Source organism: Condylostylus longicornis, unplaced genomic scaffold, assembly GCF_029603195.1.
Source record: "Condylostylus longicornis isolate FDR11 unplaced genomic scaffold, ASM2960319v2 ptg000055l, whole genome shotgun sequence".
NCBI lineage: Eukaryota > Metazoa > Arthropoda > Insecta > Diptera > Dolichopodidae > Condylostylus > Condylostylus longicornis.
Window position 1 is genome coordinate 3,932,827 of NW_026578024.1, and position 19,549 is coordinate 3,952,375.

Genomic DNA, 19,549 nt, shown 5'->3' on the forward strand with positions numbered 1-19,549 from the left:
TAAAATATTTAGAGAAAAAAAATTAATTTCTCGTAATATTTGTTGGCGCTTCTTTAATAACAGTTAATTAAAAAACAATTCATCAAAAATGATCAATTATTGAAATTGTTACCTTATATTTAAAAATTCCTGTATTTTCTAATCAAAGATCTTGTATTGGAACATCTTAATTAGAATCAAAAAGTTAATCATTTTGTCCAATTAAAAAAATTTAATTTGACAAAAATTATTTTTTAATATCAAATCAAACTGGTATTATTTTAATGAGTTTTTAAAGTACAGAGTGTTAAATTTTTTCTCGGTGGTTTAAATTTTGAGAGCAGTCGTTTTCTGAAATTGAAGAGAGGCGTGTTGAGGATTTCAAAACGTAATATTTTTGTCAAAAATTGTTTAAGTAACAGAATCGAAATTGTTGTGTCAGTGGGAATCAATGATAAATTTTTTTGTACTATCCCAATTACGGAAAACTAGACGAATAAATGAGTATAGTGGAAAGATTATGAATTGTAAATTTTACTGTGTTAATTTTTAAAGTGTTTTTTTTCTTACTGAAGTCTGCCACTCAAAAATTATTATTGTAAAATTTTATCACACCGTGTACCAATAGTAAAATTTGTCTTAATCTCAGCCTTAATTGTATAGCTTTTTCTCACCTTAAATTAAACGTCATCAAAACAGTCTTTCTAATTTTTCTTATTTTTTTTTTCTCTGTTATTTATTAACCATTAAATTTATTGTTGTTTTTGTTTAAACAAAACCAATATTATGACAATATTTTTGTTGTTACTTTTACAGGTTAAAATATTGTTATTGTTATTCTGAATGAATGTTTTGTTGTTTTTATTAGTTTTTTTTATATTATTAGAAGATGAGCAATAATTATAAAAAATTAATTTAAAAAATTTGTTGTTGTATCGATAATTTTGATAAAAACATGAAATTTAAATAATTTTTAATTAATTTTAAATAATAAAATGTTGTATTGTTCGCCATATTTTATGGAAACTCTAAAAGTGAATTGCATATGATATGAGTGAAGACACATAAAATTGAAGTGCCGCAGTATTCAAATCAAATTAAAGTGTCAAAGTATTCAAATGACATTAAAGTGTCAAATTAAAAATTTCAATTTGCTCTGATAACATTTAATTAATTTTTTCAAAAAATCAAGAGAAGCATTGAATTTTCCGTATGGATCCAACTTTCAAATTCTCTCATTTAACAATTTAATAAAATTGAGAAACTTTCATTTACGGCAAAATAGTTTTGTTATTTTTTAAACTTTTCTATGAAACTCATTCGCCAAAAATGTCAATGTCAAAATAAAGATAACAAATATCGATATTAAATTTTTATATACACGAATACCTTTGTACATAACAATAATTGCTATCTTAATTCTCTTAAGTGTGCGTAAATTATTAAATACTAAGAAGAATAACACTAACCTTGATTGGTGAGGATTGAAGATTCGCTTCTGTTCCGAAAATAAATTTACTATTTTAATTAAATTTTTTTGTAAAATTTCGATTGAATAAAAATATTTACACAGAAACACTTAAACATTTATCTTACCTTTTCAAGTTTTAAAGAGGTGTTGAAGCACTCAAGCATAATATTTAAAATTCAAATATTAAAAATACAATTATATTATTAAATACACATGTGAAATAAATCAAGAATGCAAATATTTTGGTAAACACACTCTATTACTTCACAAACTTGTTCTATAAGATTCTTATTCTAGTTTTATACTTAATTAATATTCAAATATGATTGAAGAGCTCAGCAGATTTAAACACTTTAATGTGAGGTTACGTAAAAAAGTGATTAAAATGAAGAAGTTCTATATGCAAAAAAAAAAAACAAAATCATAAATTTTTTCAATATTGCGGTTTTATTCGAGATTTTGCTGAGCATTTCAAATATTATTCTTCCCAATATTTTATCGTAATTACCATTTTTGCAAATATTTGTGTTTAAATATTTGTGTAATTTAAATTAGGTATATTCGTATATTATGTAAAACTATTTTTGAATATTTTGGTAATTATATGCAAAACTATTAAATCTCATTTTGATAGAACATTAACACGAACTAAAGAACAAAAGGGTTCCTGTATATAAAGATATTAATTCTGTATAATTAATAAATTGAAGAAAATGGCTCAAATACTGAGGATTGGATTGAAATTTTTCTTGCAAACCGATTTTATTTTTAATTATTCCTAAGTAAGAATGATTCTTAATTATTATTTCACTAAAAACTACAATATATTGCAGTAATATTCAACCTTTTTAATAATGTATATAACACTTAATATCAACTCCTTAATATTAACTGCATATGTTTTGCAACAATTATTAAATAACTTGATTATCAGAAGATTATTATCGTGATGTCATTAACATAATCATTATTATATCATATACACACATATATTCAATTATTGTATTTTAAAACTTTATTCTACAAGTAATGTTGTAGTATATTATTAATTAGGATTGTCTTCCAAAATTATAAAAACATTTCCTAGGAAAAACTATTCGTATTAAGTTTCTACATACTTCAGTTAAGTGTCAAATATTGTGTTTTAAATGTAAGTAAAATATCAAATTTTAATTTCATTAATTTCTATAATATTCTTAAAATCATATTCTATACGGGTGTGTTTGTTGGAATTAAAGAGGGTTGGTTGATATGGTTAACAAATTTCTTAAGAAAATATTTATTCATCTGGAAGCTATTTTATGAATATGGTCTTAATTTAAATGTAATAAATATTATTCTAATTTAAATAATAATAAAATTGTGTTAAAGTATTCATTCATTGATGGTTCAATCATTTAAATTTAGGTAATGAACAAATTCGATAAATATTTTGTTTTCATATGCAAATTATTTTTTTAAATTTATTAAATGACAATTTTTTTTCTTTTTGTATGTAAAGAATAAATTATTGAAAGAGCTTGGAGTATAATGCAATTTGATATTCTTATAAAGGCAGAAATATATGTATACGGCAAATTTTAAATGACGGGTCCTGTGACTTAAAATATAAAAGATATTAATTTCTTTTATATTCAATAAGAGCGGCTACACTACTGAGAAGAATGTGAAAAGTAAAAGTGAATTGCTTAATTATAAAAATTGTAAAACCAAATGAACCTGTAATAGATTGTAGAAGGTTGTAATTTTTGCAAACTGATACTTTAGATTGAATAAAATAATATACGATACCGCGTTTTACGGAAATGCAATTGAAACGAGTAATAACGCACTCCATAGATCACATAAAACTTAATTTTTAAAGCTATAATTAAAAAATTTAAGTAAGCTGATCCAAGCTAATCAAATGAGTTGAATTGATAGAGGGCAAGCCAATGAAATTAATTGACATAGCTGAACATTAAAGAATCCTCGTGCGATAGTTATGGGAGAGATTGAATGATTATTCAAAAAATTTGAATAATTCTCAGTAATATCTCATAAAAACTTTTACTTTAAATATAGATTTGCCTACTTTTTCTAAATTATAGCAGAATCAAAAAAATTTACTAAATTATATAATCATAAATTTTTCTAAATTATACATTCGGAAATTTTTAACTAAAATAGTGGCAAAATCTTACTGATTTCCATTAATTCTTTTGTTTTACATTCGGATTCAATTTCACTACCATAAACTGCATCGCATTCTCTGGTATTGTATTTGTCCTTCCATTCATAATGTACTTCATTAATAGTTGCAATTTCACGTGAATACTTCCAATAAATATTGAATGGTATTTAACGATTAAAGACAGGAAGTGCATTTAAAAATATGCAATTCATTAAGGAAATACAATGTTCTTTATGAAAATTTATTTTGCACATTATGAGTTTTGTCATCCCGCATAAATAATTACAAAATAACATTCGATATATTTATGATATATAAACAATGTTAATTTATGCATAATAAGTGTGTGAATTGTAAATGGAATAAAATATTCAATTTAACTCACAACCCAAACCGAACAAATTTAATTTGGGTGAATGGAACAGAATTCTAAGAATCAAAATTATACTTAATTTACTTATGTAATTTCTATTATCAAAATAACATTCTAAGTAAATTACTAAGAATTTTAACTATTTTTATGCATATAGAAACAAAATTAAGTCTAGAACTCTATAAAATCTCAGTAGCACATATAACCACCAACATTAATTTAAATTTTCAATGTATTAAAAATTCTATACCAATATTTTCATTTAACGAAAATTATTATTACCGATACTAAAATTTATAACAAGTCATTAATTAAATTTTAGTAAAACTCACCAACTTGTGAAAACAAAAAAATAAAGCATGTTAATAAAAAAACAACAAAACAAAATGTAAAAAAAATGCAAATTATAAATCTTTTCTAAGTAAAAAAGACTTAAATTAATTATAAATAAAATTAGTGATAATGGACAAGCGTATTGTATGCCAACTTTAAGATACCATTGACTAACTACTGCTAGAAAATAATGGATAACGTTGGTCATACTATAAACATAACTAATAGATTGCAGTAGAATAATATTGCCTTCTAGGGAAGAGCACAATTAATTATTCACTAAAAAATTCAATGGAATTATACTATAAGTATGTAGCTATTGGGGTAGTACCTTATATTGACTTATATTTTGAATTTGTTGCATACATTTAGGAGGAATATGAAACAAAATGAATAAATTTGATAATGGAAAAATTCAAATTTCGTTAAATTCAGTATAGGACCAGAGGAGAAAACGAATGGTTCTCAGAAGAGAATGAATAAATAACAAAATGATAAATTCATTCATATCTCGAAAAATTTTAAGCACTTCGGAAAATGTCAGAATAAAAACCTTGGAAAAAATTAGAAAAAAATAAGTTTATAATAATGCTTAATTTGAAAAGTCAACTTGACATCCGTACATATTAAAATATTGTTCTAAATAATTAGTTTGCTCGGGAAATTTCAGGTTTTTATCTCGAATTTTTGCATACTCGGGTTGAGACCAGTGGGAAGACTGACACCCATGCTAATTTAATGAAGCTAACAAGAAATTTTTTCAAATTTTTTTATGGCATTATGCGCCATTAAACATAAAATGATGTTTAATTTCTTTTTTTTTTCCTTCTTCACTCCTAGGAGTAGTATAGGGCTAGTGCATGATGATATCATGCACTATTTTCATAGCGTCATAGAGTTAAAGTAGGTAGGTGACTAGCCTGCCGTAAAAATGAAGTTTATAATACTACACAAATTTTTACAAAAAAGCAATATCAATATATTTGATAAGAAGCGCTCATCTTCTAAAATTTTCAAACTTTTAATGCCAAAAAACAATAAAAAAAAATTTCCAAACTGGTTGTACAAGAAAAATAAATAATTTATTAAATATCTATGAATCATCGCCATCAATATACGCCACAAATTTTAGCATATCTTCATATTAATCGAACTCCAATCATTAACAACAATATTCACAGAGATTACAAGTAGTAGAAGCGAGAAAACAAAATAATAAAAATAAAGAGAATAAAAAAACAAAATTCTCACAAGACGGATGCTGTTGATAGCTTCTTCTACAATACTGTCAAGAGAGTTTTCAACTTATATATAAAATTAACTGGTACTGAAACTTTAAGCTTTATTTCAAATATAAATCTCAACGAGTTAACATTGAATCGGGAAATTAAATAAATAAATAAAAAAAAACGAATAATTATTAAAAAAAATTTTGAAAAATTAAAAATACAAATAAATTAAGTGAATAATAAATTGAAATTAAAATAAATAAAGAAATTTTATACAAAAATGAAATTGTTGATATCGATAGTGCTATTAGCGGTAAGTGCGATCAAAATTATTACGGAAATTTAATACAAAACTGATAGTGTTAAGTGCAAAAATTCTTAAGAGTGTAATCGTCTAACATCGCATCGTTCACCTTGATTACATTATTCAAAAATATTTTATGAGATTTAAGGTGCAGCGAATAAAAAGCAAATGTTTACTCGCATAATTATTAGAATTAGAAGTTAAAAATAAAAAAAAGCTCTCTGTAGTTTATTGAAGATGCGCTAAACAAATTCAATTTATTACACCGTTATCTAATAATATTGAATAAGCATATTGCATAATATTCGAAAATGTTCTCAGTTTTTCTAGCGATTATAAATGCTTCGCAATCTAAATTGCCTCTTAATGCTTTTCTGTAATTTTTATTTTTGAGAAAGTTGTTATTTTTTCTTGTGGTTTTCTCTTATCATACTAAAAATAATTGTAAAATCATTCGAACAGTATTCGCCTTCACATATCACATAATTCGCAACAAGCCGTATTTAATTATAACAGTGTTCACTACAAGTTGTATTTAAAAAAAATGTGACTTTAACCCACGGTTTAGGTCTTAAACATATAAGAACTCTATTTAAGAATCTTCTTAAATACAAGAATTTTAACTGGTCCGATTTAGACGCTTATTTCGTCCATATCAGAAAAAATCCACCAACATTCGTAATTCTATAAGTTTGATAAATTTCGAATCAAATAAAAATCATGATTTGTAAGCTCCGGCTATGAATGGAAAGAATAAGTATAATAAAGCGATTAAGTAGCTTGTTTATTTGAAATTTGATTAGTACAGTCAACAAATATTTAAATAAATCTGTTAAACGTGGTTAAACTTAAAACTAGATAGTTTTTATTAAGTAATATGGTAGATTTAGTTCAACAAATTGAAAGCTTTCTTAAGTATATTCGAAGTTTGTTTTAGTTTTATAAATATTTGGGAGGTCAAATACGCCTTAAACCACAAAACTTCGTACAAGCTTTTCTATTAAAAAATTTTAATTTAAATTTCTTTCGCAAATTTTTCAAATTTTCTTAATTGCTGTTTTTGCAAAAACTACTAATTATGAGGTATAATAATTATCATACAAATTAGTTGGAGATTTCTAGAAATTATTAAGATTGTTGATTTTATTTTTTAATTTTTATTATTTGTGTGAAAATTTAATTTAAAAGCATTTTAATTCACGTTTTGATAATTAAAACATAAATAAGGAAGAAAATAATTTTAATCAAAATTTTTTTAATATAAATATTAATATTAATATTTTTAGTATTGCCATATAGACTGAATAACAATAAATTTTTATTTCTTCTAATTAATACAGATTATACCGTTTTCACTTCAAGGTGAAAGTATTCTTAAATTAGATATTACACCAGAAGAAGCTGAACAGTATTTAGCTGGATTAAATTTAGATGTTAATTATGCACCAAAAACTGGTGAAAATCCATTACCAGCAACTAAAAATGCCGATGGAAAATTTGTATATCAGGGTCGTGTAATTGATAATCCTGGTGATTATGTTGAAGAACATTATTTAGCTAAACAATATCATGGACAAGATGGTTTAGGTGCATATAAATATGGTTATTCAGATTGGAATCAAGGTAAAGCTGAAGAAAAAGAACGTGCTGGTACAGTACGTGGTACATATAAATATGTAAATCCATATGGACGTGATTTTGTTGCAACATATTGGGCTGATCATTCTGGTTTCCATCAAGAAGATAATAGACCAAAAGTTGTACCTAAACCAGTTACTGATAGTCCAGCTGTACGTAGAGCTAAAGAAGAACATTTCCGTGTATGGAAAGAAGCAGCTGAAGCAGCTGGTGCTCCATTATCACCAAATATATTAAAATATTATGATCCAAATGCAGAACCAGAACAAGTTAATATACCATTACCAGATGGCGGTGATGAAGGTAAATATGAAGAAAAAGTATGGTGGACACCAGATCCAAATGAACCAACAAGTGAACCAAAAGGATTCTTTTATGCATTCGATTATCCTGTACAATTGTTACGTAATATTAAAGAACGTGAAGAATTACAATTGAGAGCACAAACACCAATTGATGAAATCGATAAACGACCAGAAGATGACAACAATACCAAATAAATCAATATTATTACTCACATAGTTTGAAATTTATAAAAAGAAAAAAACAATAATTGTAAATTAAAAAAAAAATTTAATTTGTTTTATTTGATTGTTTTAAATAGTGTTTGTGTATACGTCAGTGTATGCATACACATGTGTACATATAGAAATTTATAACTACATGCTGTGAATGTGTTATTTGTATTAATTTATTATATATAAAAAAAATTTCTTTATAATTTAATAGTTATTTATTTTTTCAAATAATAAAAACTACATTTTGTACATATATAAATAAATTTTATTATATTTTATAAAAAGATTTGTTGTTGTTCTGTCAGAAACCCTATGAAAAGTCCCATCAGTTACTCTTTAAGAATGGGATCTTTAAGAACGTTACTTAAACAAGCAGAGGAGCAAACCGACTATGTTAAAAATTTAATTTTTCGAAATAGCAGACCATAACATAAACTTTAATGTATTCAAAATTTATTTCTATATTTAATGGGTTTTTAACTATTTGTGCTTTCACAGAAAACAGAAATATTCTTTACTACAAATATTAAGAGCCGCTTAAAATTTAAATCGAAAGGAAAAACTTCCTTGTTACAGTGCTATTAATAGCTTAGCTGTGTTTAAATGTAAATTTGTTTAAGTACTAATTTTCAAATTAAGAGTATTACCGCATTTTATGTGCCTTTCTCTATACATTTGACAAATTTCCGAATTTACTTCATGCAATAAAGCTGGTTGACTTTACCATCATTGTCATTAAACAATTTTCACGTCATTAAACCTGAGGAAATAAATTTCTAAACCAAATAGGCTGTTAACCTCCTCCGTTACAATTCGAACTACCGTATATAAGAAATATTTAATTCAAGGTTGCAAATTTTAAGCTATCATGAGTGTAAAAGCAAGCAAAATTCTTAAATTCTGAGTTGAATTGAGCATAGTAAATGAAAATTTAAAAAAAAAAATTATGTTTGCTGTTCTGCCTAAATTTTCTTCGGAAAAATTTGATAAAATGTTTTAAATAGAAAATTATGGAGAATTTTAAACGCGTTGGGTTGGTTAAGGTGTGGAAATTTTATTATAATTTCAAAAATAAACAAGAATTCGTGCCTTAAAGATTAATAATATCCTATAGAGCATAAAATATAATATTACGAATTTTTTTTTTGTTTTCAAAATTTTATAAAACATTTCCATTATTAATTTAATAATACTTGTTTTTTTTATAAAAAAAAATTCTTAAGTCATTATTCAAATATAAAATGTTAAGTAATTTCTGTTTAAAATTCTAAATTTGATTTTGTTAGACACTTTGGTGTGAAACTTTCTTTCTTATTCATAAATTTTTTTAAAAATTTTTCATAATTTTTTTTTTATCAATTCGATTAAAATTTATTTATTTATTTTTCTATATAAAAAACGTTCTAATTATCATAACAATAGCTCAGTAATGGCGATACAGTTTTTTATTGAATTTCGGAAAATATTCTTATTGTGTCTTTAACTTGACATTCTATAATCAAAAGAACGTGAAAAAAAATTACGTCTCTTCCAAAAGTAATTTAAAAAAAATTCGGGTTTTTATTTAGTAACCGGATATTAGATAAAAATTCACAATGTGTACAACTTTATAAAAAAAAATTTGGGTTCACACACACATTTTATGGGTGTTTTGAAATTAAGGTTTCTGTGCCTTAAAACTCAATTAATAAAATCATAAATTTCATCTGGCACTCGAAGATTTGTTCTTGTTTAAGCATTAAATTTTTTTTTTTAATGACTTTAAAATTAAATTTTTTTGAAATTGAAATAATTAATTCGGCAATATTATTAATTAGAGGAGAATATATTTTTTTTAATTAACATTAAATTAAACAGGACCTCAGAAGGGAATTGTGTATTAGAATGGGAATAATGGGAATGGTATGAGAACAATATTGTCGTATGATTTGTTTTTGGTTTTGTCATCATAGCCTCCAATACTACAATAGTAGAAAAATGCATTTTCTTGGGAGGCAAACAATAGAAGGACGAGAGAGTTCTCAAAGATTAAATAATCCGAAAGCCACGAAAAGGAATATCAAATTACAGATATGTAGATAAAATAGGGTTATTTGAATTAAATCAAAAAACAGCATGTTAATAATGATACTTCTTGTGAAATGGCCGTAAACTTGCAAATTAAACATCACGATTTTAATAAAAACCACTTTATTTAAAAGAAAAATTGATTTTAAAGCCATTGTTTCTTTAGTGCTTCGATTGATCTTTGAGTAACTTTAATAGTTAAAATGATTCGTCAGGTAAAATTACGAAATTAGATTTTCAAAAGAGTTTTAAGTTTAAGGTGATAGTAAAGAATTTGGTATAGCGCAGAATGTTTTGCTTGTTTCATAATTCAGACCACGGCATTACAGATTATAAATTGATTAACTTTTAATATCTGTTCTGCCAACGAAACCACAGTTGAATTCATCACCACACAGCATTCATCTTAAAGAAAAGTTCAGTTTTCGTTCAAAATCGTGTACAGAAAAATATTTATTAATTGCTCGCAATTCATGCAATTAAATTATTTTAAAATTTGCTGATTTTCATTCTCCAAAATTAAAGAACCAATATACTGGTATGTAATTCACAAATCAATAAAATTTATAAAATAATAGAGAAAAATAAGATTAAAATAGTTTTTACATAATTATTATCTACGTAAGTAATTACAGGAAACCTAACATTAATTATAATATTTAAAAAGTTTTGTAATTGATTAAATAAAATAGTTACTTAATCATAAAATAAAACGTGATAAAGAGTTCATGTAATTAATTTTCACTTTGGTCACGATTCGCCATAAAAAAAATCACGTCTTGATCCATTAGACATTTTATTGTTGCTTATTTTGAAATTCTAACTAAAAATTAAAATTACTTTTACTTAAAAATTTCATTAATTTTAAAGATTCTTGGTTGAAAACACTTCCTGCATTTTGAATCTAATTAATAAATGCAAAGATCTATTAATAATATTAATTGGACTATTAGACCTCACACATTTTAACAAGATAAATGAACTGAGATCAAGTCCTTTTGTTCTCTTAAATTATTTCAATAAGGACTCAATTAAGCTGCCTGTGAATTGTGCTTAAAAATTCCAATTTTTTTGGTATGTGCGCAACAAATCATTTATTAACGACTCGATATTTTTATTATTAGCAGAATTTAGGTTATATGAAACCCAGAATCATAATGTAAGGTCGTAAAAAAATTGTATCCTGAACTTCAACTATTACGAACAATTCTTCATCATCCTTAAGTTGTAAGTAATAAGATATTCTTATATTAGTAAGATATTCTTAAATATTTATCGGGTTAACATCCTTTTTCCTTTATTGTGTCTCTTACAGCTCATTTACAATTTTTATCTGTTGTTCTTTACGACAAAATAAAAAGGACATGTACATAAGTTATTCGTTTTATTTAAAAGAAAAACATTCTTTTAATTTATTTACATTTTTTTTTTGTGAAATGGGAAGGCAATAAGACTTCTCAAATTTTATTTACATAATAAAATAAATTTTATTTCTTCCACCGTCTGGATGTAGCACACAAAAAAAAAACTTTCATTTTAAAAAGGATTCAAACTTTAATTTACTGCAGTCCTAATTTTTTTCTTCTGTTTTCTTTGATTTATAATTTTACGAGTTTAACGAGTTTTGCTATCAAAATAAGGTTCACGATTTTTTCTTCCCTTTTCTATTTCGCATAAAAGTTCTGTTAAGGAAAATTGATTTTAATTACTTGTATACTTTTGTTGACTTTTTAAATTACACAGCATGCACTTATTTGATTTTTAATTGCATATTTTATCAACTTTACCATTTAAAGAAGTTTTCGGAGTACAAACATATTTAATCGCTTTCTAATTAAAATTTAATGTTCTTGAATGTATTTTATCGCCCCTGAAATTATGCAAAAATATTTTTGTATATTAAGAGGACCAAATTTCGTACTTAAAATTTTGTTCGAAGTGTGGCAATTGAAATAAACAAATAATTTATCGTTTTCCTTTTTAAAATGTTTTTGAAGTAGTTTTTGGTTTCAATTGAAATTTGTAGAAAATTTCAAAATTTCTTAAATAATTGAACAATAATTAAATTTTACTAACACAATATTATGTGATAGTCAAGTTCTAAAAGAAAACCCAAAGGATAAAATAAAACTGTATAGTCACAGTAACGTTACCCTCTCTTTAGCCTCTATATAAATGACCGTACGAATCATCTAAACTAAGCGAGTATCCACATTTATGCAGACGAAACGTAACTCTACATTGATACCTCCTTAGCTGAATTGCTTCATAATATTAGTCTGATTAATGATAATCTGAAGGATGCTGTTACTTTTTGGGCTAGGGAAAATGGATAATATGCTAAACGCATCGAAAACGCAGACTTGATATAATAGACATATTGTCCTTCTACATTGCCCAATCTAGTTTTAAATGGTACTGTTATCACTTTTTCAACAAATGTCAAAAACATTTAATAATTTTCAACGGCAAGCTTGATTGTCATGACCATATCAATCGTCATGACCATCGTCCAAATTATATTTGAAATTAAGGACTCTTTGAAAATTTTGTTCTTTTTTTATTACAGGATACGAAGACAATGTTGCCACATTTTATGTACCGCTACATTGCCCTTTCTTCAAGCTAAACGAAATTTTCAATGCTATTGTTTAAGTTTTTGGTTTTGTTTTCTCTATAAAATTTTGCTATGAAAATAGTTTGTAGATACCATATCAGATTTATACTACCAATTTTGAAATAAATAAATTCATAAATATAGCTCTTTATTATTGCACCTTATTTCTAAAAATATCGAAGACCTTTTAAAGAAATTTGTTTGTTTCACAGAACTTTAACAAAATATTCAGTTCCATACTTGCTTTTTATGAAAAACAAAATTCAAAAATATTTATTTTAGTTTTTTTTAGTGTTAAAATTCTGAGATCAATGCAATTCGAAGACTAAAGAACACACAATGCATTATTTAAAAAAAAACTACTTCAATGAAAGTTCAAAACGCTTTCAAATGGAATTGATATTTTTGTTTGTATGAACTTGGAATAAGTTCTAGTAGGAAAAATATGAGAAATTTTTAAAATGAACAATTTTAGATATGAAAATATTTTCTCTGTTGTTTACATAGATGGTATGTAAAAGTGAAAAATAAAAAATTTCATTTACCTTGAAAAAAATATGGGATTAAAGAAAATCTTTGAAGTTTTGTGCAAATATTTGAATACCTATAAGACCTTTACCTCTTTCTTTTAAAAATATTTTGTTTCCATACTGGAAATTTTTTACACCTTAACTATTCCCTTAAAATAAATTGTCGTTTATGAATAATAAAAATAAAATTTTAATTTCCTAGTAAAAATATTAAATTCAAATAATTTTAAATATTAAATAAATTTTCTTTATTACAAAACTTTTTAATTTTAAATTTAATTTATTGTATTATTGAGATTAGCAATGAAAGAACGCAAGACTTGAACATTAACTACATAGCTAGCTAGTTTCTTTTAATAACACAATTAAATTTAAAAGTTCTAAAAATTGCATACATTTAGGCGAAAATTTATAATATTAAGAAAACAATTAAAATCCTCTTCTATTTCTTTATTAATTTCTTAGGAATTTGTGATTATTTTCACAAATATTATTCAAAAACCAATAATTTTAATTTAATTGGATGAAATTCAAAAATAGTTACTAAAATTTTTAAAATTTTTGAAGAAAAAAACTTAAAATTAATGAATAATGATAACTTTGACATTTTAACATTTTATACTACTTGATCAACTTGAATAATTTAAATTTTCTTTAAAAAATATTAAAGAGCCCTGAGTTACAAAATGAAGTGCTCTATTGTTTACCTTTTTATGACATAATAAAGAGGATGTCTGCTCCTCTTTATGAGTGTAGTGCATTATTCTGCAGAAATGTGACATTTCGACACCTGTGATAACAAATAAGCAACATTTCTTTTTATCATCACGATTACTATAAAATAGATTTTTGCATTATTTTTTATGAATCTAGAATTTTTCTTGTAAATTTTATTTATGCAGCAGCTTTAAGCATGCATTCTACTTCCATAAAAGAGCACAATAACACCAAATATAAATTTGTAACACATAAACAATAATGTACAAATTACGGTATGACATGTGACTAGAATTCAGAATTGCCAATTTATAATATTTGAATAGCTATAGTGGAAAATATTCAAGAAATTTTAGTGTTTAAATTTTCTTTCACGTAAAACACATTCAAGTCGAAATTTTGATATTCCATTATCATGCGACTTTCTTTTTAATAAAATCTACATTTTGCATGCTACATACTTATATCGTAAATTGAAAATTCTTTCTTTTGTATGCATTCTACAAAAATAAAAATTTAATTTTAAGAATTTTCACCTCTACAGAAATTTGTGGTTGCACATAGCATTTTTTGTCGAATTTTTTGCAAAAAAAAATTTCTAAATAGAATTTTAATGTGTACAATGGTAAAAAACCTTTTTAAATCAAGGTAAAAAACGGGAATGTGATCGAATATTTTAATTCAGTAATAATAAATTTATGAAAATTATTCATTTTTTTAATTAATGAATCTCATTACCAGAAGCACAAGCGTAATTTCCAATCAAAATTTCATCTCATGTTTGGAACCTAACGTTAATCGGGTAAGGATATTTCCAAATTTTTTTTCTAAATCCTTGATATAACGTATGTTTTTCATATCACATTAAGTCCTTGATTTTATGCAAATTTCAACAATTGAATTCAAATAATCTAATGATTGTAATATGCATTTGGAATAATATTTTTTGAATAACATGCTTGCAATATATTGAATGGTGCAAAAACAGCATGCTAATAATCCATAGAAGATTTAATTTTATTTTAATTGCATTTGGGAACAGTAATTTCAAAATATCATAACTTTTTTATTATAATAATTAAAATTTAATTTATACAGCCATTTGAATGGATAATTTATGTAGATAAAAAGTTAATACCAAAATTGTTTTTTAACTTTTTCCTCAATAATGCAAATGCATCCTTAAAAAATTATTTCAAAATTTTATTAAAAAATTTTTGAAAATCATTTGCGGCATATTGTTAAAATTTTGTTAGAAAAATTGCGGAATTAATTGTAATAATTGCCTAAATATTGAAAATTTTATGGAATTTTGAGTCACTGAAAAGAGCTGGCCCAGGTAACTTAGCAATTTAGTCAAAAACTAGAATAAAACTCATTTGTGCGTGAGACTTCATTACTAGAGTTCGATTAATTTTTCATAAATTACGCTCGAAGTTTTAGGAATGGTACCACAAATAATGAATTTTAACAATGGTTTTTCTCGTTTTTTAGTGCCAAAAGCCTAAACTTTTTTCTTTTAATAAGAAAAAATAGACGTGTGTGATCTGATTGATTATTGCCTGACTTATTTTCACCAAATATCGCCTATGAAATTTCTATGAGTTCTTGAATACTCTAAACAATATTTTGAGTTGAACTTTTAGTTAAATAGTACCTTTCTCCGAATATTTTCCAAATTAAATCAGTTTTCAAATTTTTGAAATTTTACAGTCAGTGTTTAATTTTTTTTATATTGCTGTTAATCATAATTATTAAGGGGGAATCTAGGAAATATATTTAAACTAGAATATAAACTTCAAAACTTCAACCCCAAAGCGTTAATACCCTTATCTCTCTTTTACTACAGTTTTCCTGTGTGTATGCACTTTTTATTTACTTATTCTGTTCATGTGCGTGAATTATTAATAAATTTTTTTCCACTTAATTTGCTGCAAGTTTAAGGTTAATCTTTGGAAAAAATATATGAAAATAAAATGAATAAAAAAAATTAATTAAAATTAAATCATCCTGTCGATAAACAAACATCCTTACAAATATTTTTATCCCACATTCACCCACATACATATGAATATGTACATTATTCTGCATTGTACTTTTAGTATATGCTTGTGTGTATTTGTAAATATTAATTCATGTGATTGTATAAAAAATAAAATTTCATTTTAATTTTACAAAGAGTTTTTCAGCTTTATTTGCTAAAAGAGGGATAGCTTTTTAATTATATACAATAAAACTGGACAATATCAAGTAGGGACCACAAAAAAAGGTCCACTCATTTTTTTAATCAGAAATGAAATTTTAATCAAAAGCATAAAGAAAATTAAGATTCGTTCTAAATGAATAATTAAAAGTCCTTCATTATGTTAATTAATTTTATAAGGGAAACAATAAGTTTTATGGGTGCTTAAGAATAAATGTTCGAACAATTAAAATTTTTCTATACCATGTGAATGAATGTATGTGTTTATGTACATGTGCGCACGAATTCGTTTAACTGCAAGAAAATTCTTAAAATAATTAAAGTACTCATTTTGTGTATTTAATTTCTTCATTGCAAATATTGATTGTCAAAGAAACTAATTAAAAAATTGAGTTTTGATAGTGATAATACTGACATTAACATAAACGAAATCATGTTACGAAACGAATTGATATAGAAAAGTTAGGAATAGAAAAAAGTTTACTATGAAACTTAAATTAAGTTAACGATAAGCTTAACAAATTTGTAAGGACAAATTGTAGTAAAACAAAGTGTGACTGTTGTGTGTTAATAACTAGCGTCGTACTATGTGTTCAGTGTTAAGAAAGACTCGTATCATTCAGTTTAGATTGCAGATTTTAAGGGAACCGAGTGGGACAGGAATGACCCCACAAGCCAGCGCAGCCATTCTTGACTTATTGTAGCCTCCCATGCTCCCGCCTACAATATCCCTAAGAGAGTGGGACAACAGTTCCCGAACACTTAGGGACTCATGTCCAAGACAATTGCGGCGCCGAACAGCCAGTGCCGGACAGTCGCAAAACATGTACACGACGATATCATCGCCGCCGCCACAAAATCTGCACAGGGGTGAGCCCTACTTCCCCAGCCTATGCAGGTGGTACTTCACTGGGCAGTGCCCGGTGAAGAAATTTGCAATAGTTCGAACCCGGCTCCTGCTTATCCCCAGCAACTCTGTGATGAATCCGCTGGAGCACGCCGAAAGAAGCACCTTCGCATGACGGCACCCGTTCGTGTACCGCCAGTGGCGGCCGAATTCCGCCGCGAGCAGGCAGGCAAGCCTGGCCCCCACGGCGGAAGAAGGCAGACCGCAGAAAGGCAGCGGCTGACCAAAGTCATCTATCGGCAATTTCGTTGCCCGCATGTCCACTATGGCCCGGCACCCAAATGAGCGTGACTCTGTTCTCAGATGCCAATTCCATAAGTACAGCAAGGCAGTCCCAGACCAGTTTGGATGTAACCTGAGCTGAACGAAGCGCCAGCAGTGCAGCCCTGCTGTCCGAGAATACATAGATGGTGCGGTTTCTATATCCCCTTTCTAAATTGATTCTCAGACAGATCTCTATTGCATGTATTTCGGTCTGGAACACCGCGCAATGCGGTTTAAGGGTTGCATATACATGCGTGTCCGGGCGGACACCGTATACATCCGAACCCACACCCGACTCCGTTTTGGACCCGTCCGCATACCACACGCTCGAACCCGACTCAAGTACCGGGCCACCCCGATCCCACGTTCATCGATCGGGAAACAGAACTCTGTACCTGTGATCGAAGTTGTACCGCGGCAGACAGGTATCCGACATGGTTATTCTTAGAATCGGATCACTCTCAATGAAGTCTCTGTGAGTCCTGTGGGCCAACTTTAGCCCTGCCCTGTCCTCGCCAGAGAGAAGTCGGTAAGCCACTAGCCGAGCTTCCCTCAATATATGGAGGTGCAGTGGCAGCAACCAGATCATCATCTCCAATACCCCGTCTCGGTCACTCCCAGGCAGGCCAGCCTCTGTAGCTCAATCGACGCATAGGTGACGATAGATGTAGCAAGGGCCGTATATAGTCACAATGCTATCCTGGGACTGATTCCCCAGGGCCCCCCGATGAAGTTCCCACACGTCCAGAAGGCCGTCGTAGCCCTCTCAATAACTCTATCTAAATGGGTGTTCTAGGAGAGACGATCATCCAGGGTTACCCCGATACTTCACCTCCCTCGAGTAACTAATACGTTCACCAAACAGAATTGGACTCGTTAATCTGTCCCTGCTTCTGCGTCTGGTGAAGGCGACTAAAGTGCTCTTGCTTGGATTTATATTTAATCCAACGCCTTCGCGCCACCTCTCCACAACGCGTAAATTTTGCTGTAGAAAATCAGAAATAGTGCTCTCAAATTTTCCCCGTACGACGAAGGCCACATCGTCGGCGTATCCCCAGACACGCGCCCCGGGGCCCCTGAGAGCAGCGATTAGATCATTAACTACAATGGACCACAGGAGGGGCGAAAGAATTCCGCCCTGCGGACACCCTTTTGCAGCGGGGATGAAGAGTATATCGTCAGCTATGGTGGACTTAATAATCCTATCCTGTAGCATCCGATTAACACATCTGCTAGTCGTCGCATCAATCCCTCGTTTGTGCAACGACTCACAGATCACATGATATGGGGTGTTGTCAAAAGCTCCCTCTATATCAAGGAAGCAGCCGAATGCCACCTCGCGCAACTCCAGTGAGTTTTCAAGGACCCCCACCAAGGACCTGCAGAGCGAGTACAGTAGACCTTCCCGACTAATAGGCGTACTGATTCATGGAAGGGATTGCTTCCCAGTGCATCGTCTCGGATAAATCTATCAATTACTTTTTCAATTGCTTTCAATAGAAAAGAAGTAAGGCTGATTGGACGGAAAGACCTTGGGTGGTTGCTTGGTCGCTTACCCGCCTTCGGAATATACGTCACTTTAGCCACCCTCCATGCCTGAGGGATGTAACCCCACGAATAGCTGGCACGAAAAATTTCAAACATTGCTCTAGCGATATGTTGGAAACCCCTCTGCAAGAATGCAGGATATATCCCGTCATCACCTGGAGATTTGAAGGGCGTGAAAGAGAAAACAGCCCATCTAATCCTGCCCATCGTGAAGACCAGACGGGATCGTTGCCAGTCATCCCTCCTGGGCCAGAATGCCCTCGGTTCAATGACCGCATTTGAGTGATTCCGAAGAATTTCCGAGTCAGGAAAGTGTGTTGACGCCATAAGCTCCAACGTCTGCTTTCCGTTTTCAGTCATGGAGCCATCAGGCCGTTTCATTAGGCTCAACCCGCCAAAATACTTTTTGGAAAGCATCCTGTGAAGACCCGCACTGCTGGAGAGTTCATCTTTATAGTATTTCATGAGTTTTTATACTCTTCCCACGAACCCGATGTCTTGGCCTTATTGAATAGCTTTCTGATCTTTAGTCTAAGCCTTGAAGCTCTTCATTCCACCACGGGCACTTCCTATTGCTCCGCCTCGGCTTAGCGCGGCAGCCGTCAGAGCCTCGCTGGCTAGTTCTATATCCATCACCGTTCTGACAGAAGCAGGAATGGATCCAATCCCATCCATGAG

The 19,549-nt window shown here is 28.6% G+C and overlaps 1 protein-coding gene across 1 annotated transcript; it reads left to right on the forward strand.

Moving 5' to 3' along the window:
- The first annotated feature begins 5,694 nt into the window (after window positions 1-5,694).
- LOC129611964 (uncharacterized) lies at window positions 5,695-8,277 on the forward strand. The gene is made up of 2 exons (XM_055525393.1): window positions 5,695-5,871; window positions 7,203-8,277. Exons 1-2 carry the CDS (start codon window positions 5,839-5,841, stop codon window positions 7,998-8,000), a joined length of 831 nt encoding a protein of 276 aa, XP_055381368.1. The 5' UTR covers window positions 5,695-5,838; the 3' UTR covers window positions 8,001-8,277.
- Window positions 8,278-19,549: the final 11,272 nt, after the last annotated feature.

Coding starts and splice junctions, on each gene's coding strand:
- LOC129611964 (XM_055525393.1), top strand. CDS start 5,839: ATGAAATTGTTGATATCGATAGTGCTATTAGCG. Junction 5,872..7,202: donor TATCGATAGTGCTATTAGCG/GTAAGTGCGATC, acceptor TAATTAATACAG/ATTATACCGTTTTCACTTCA.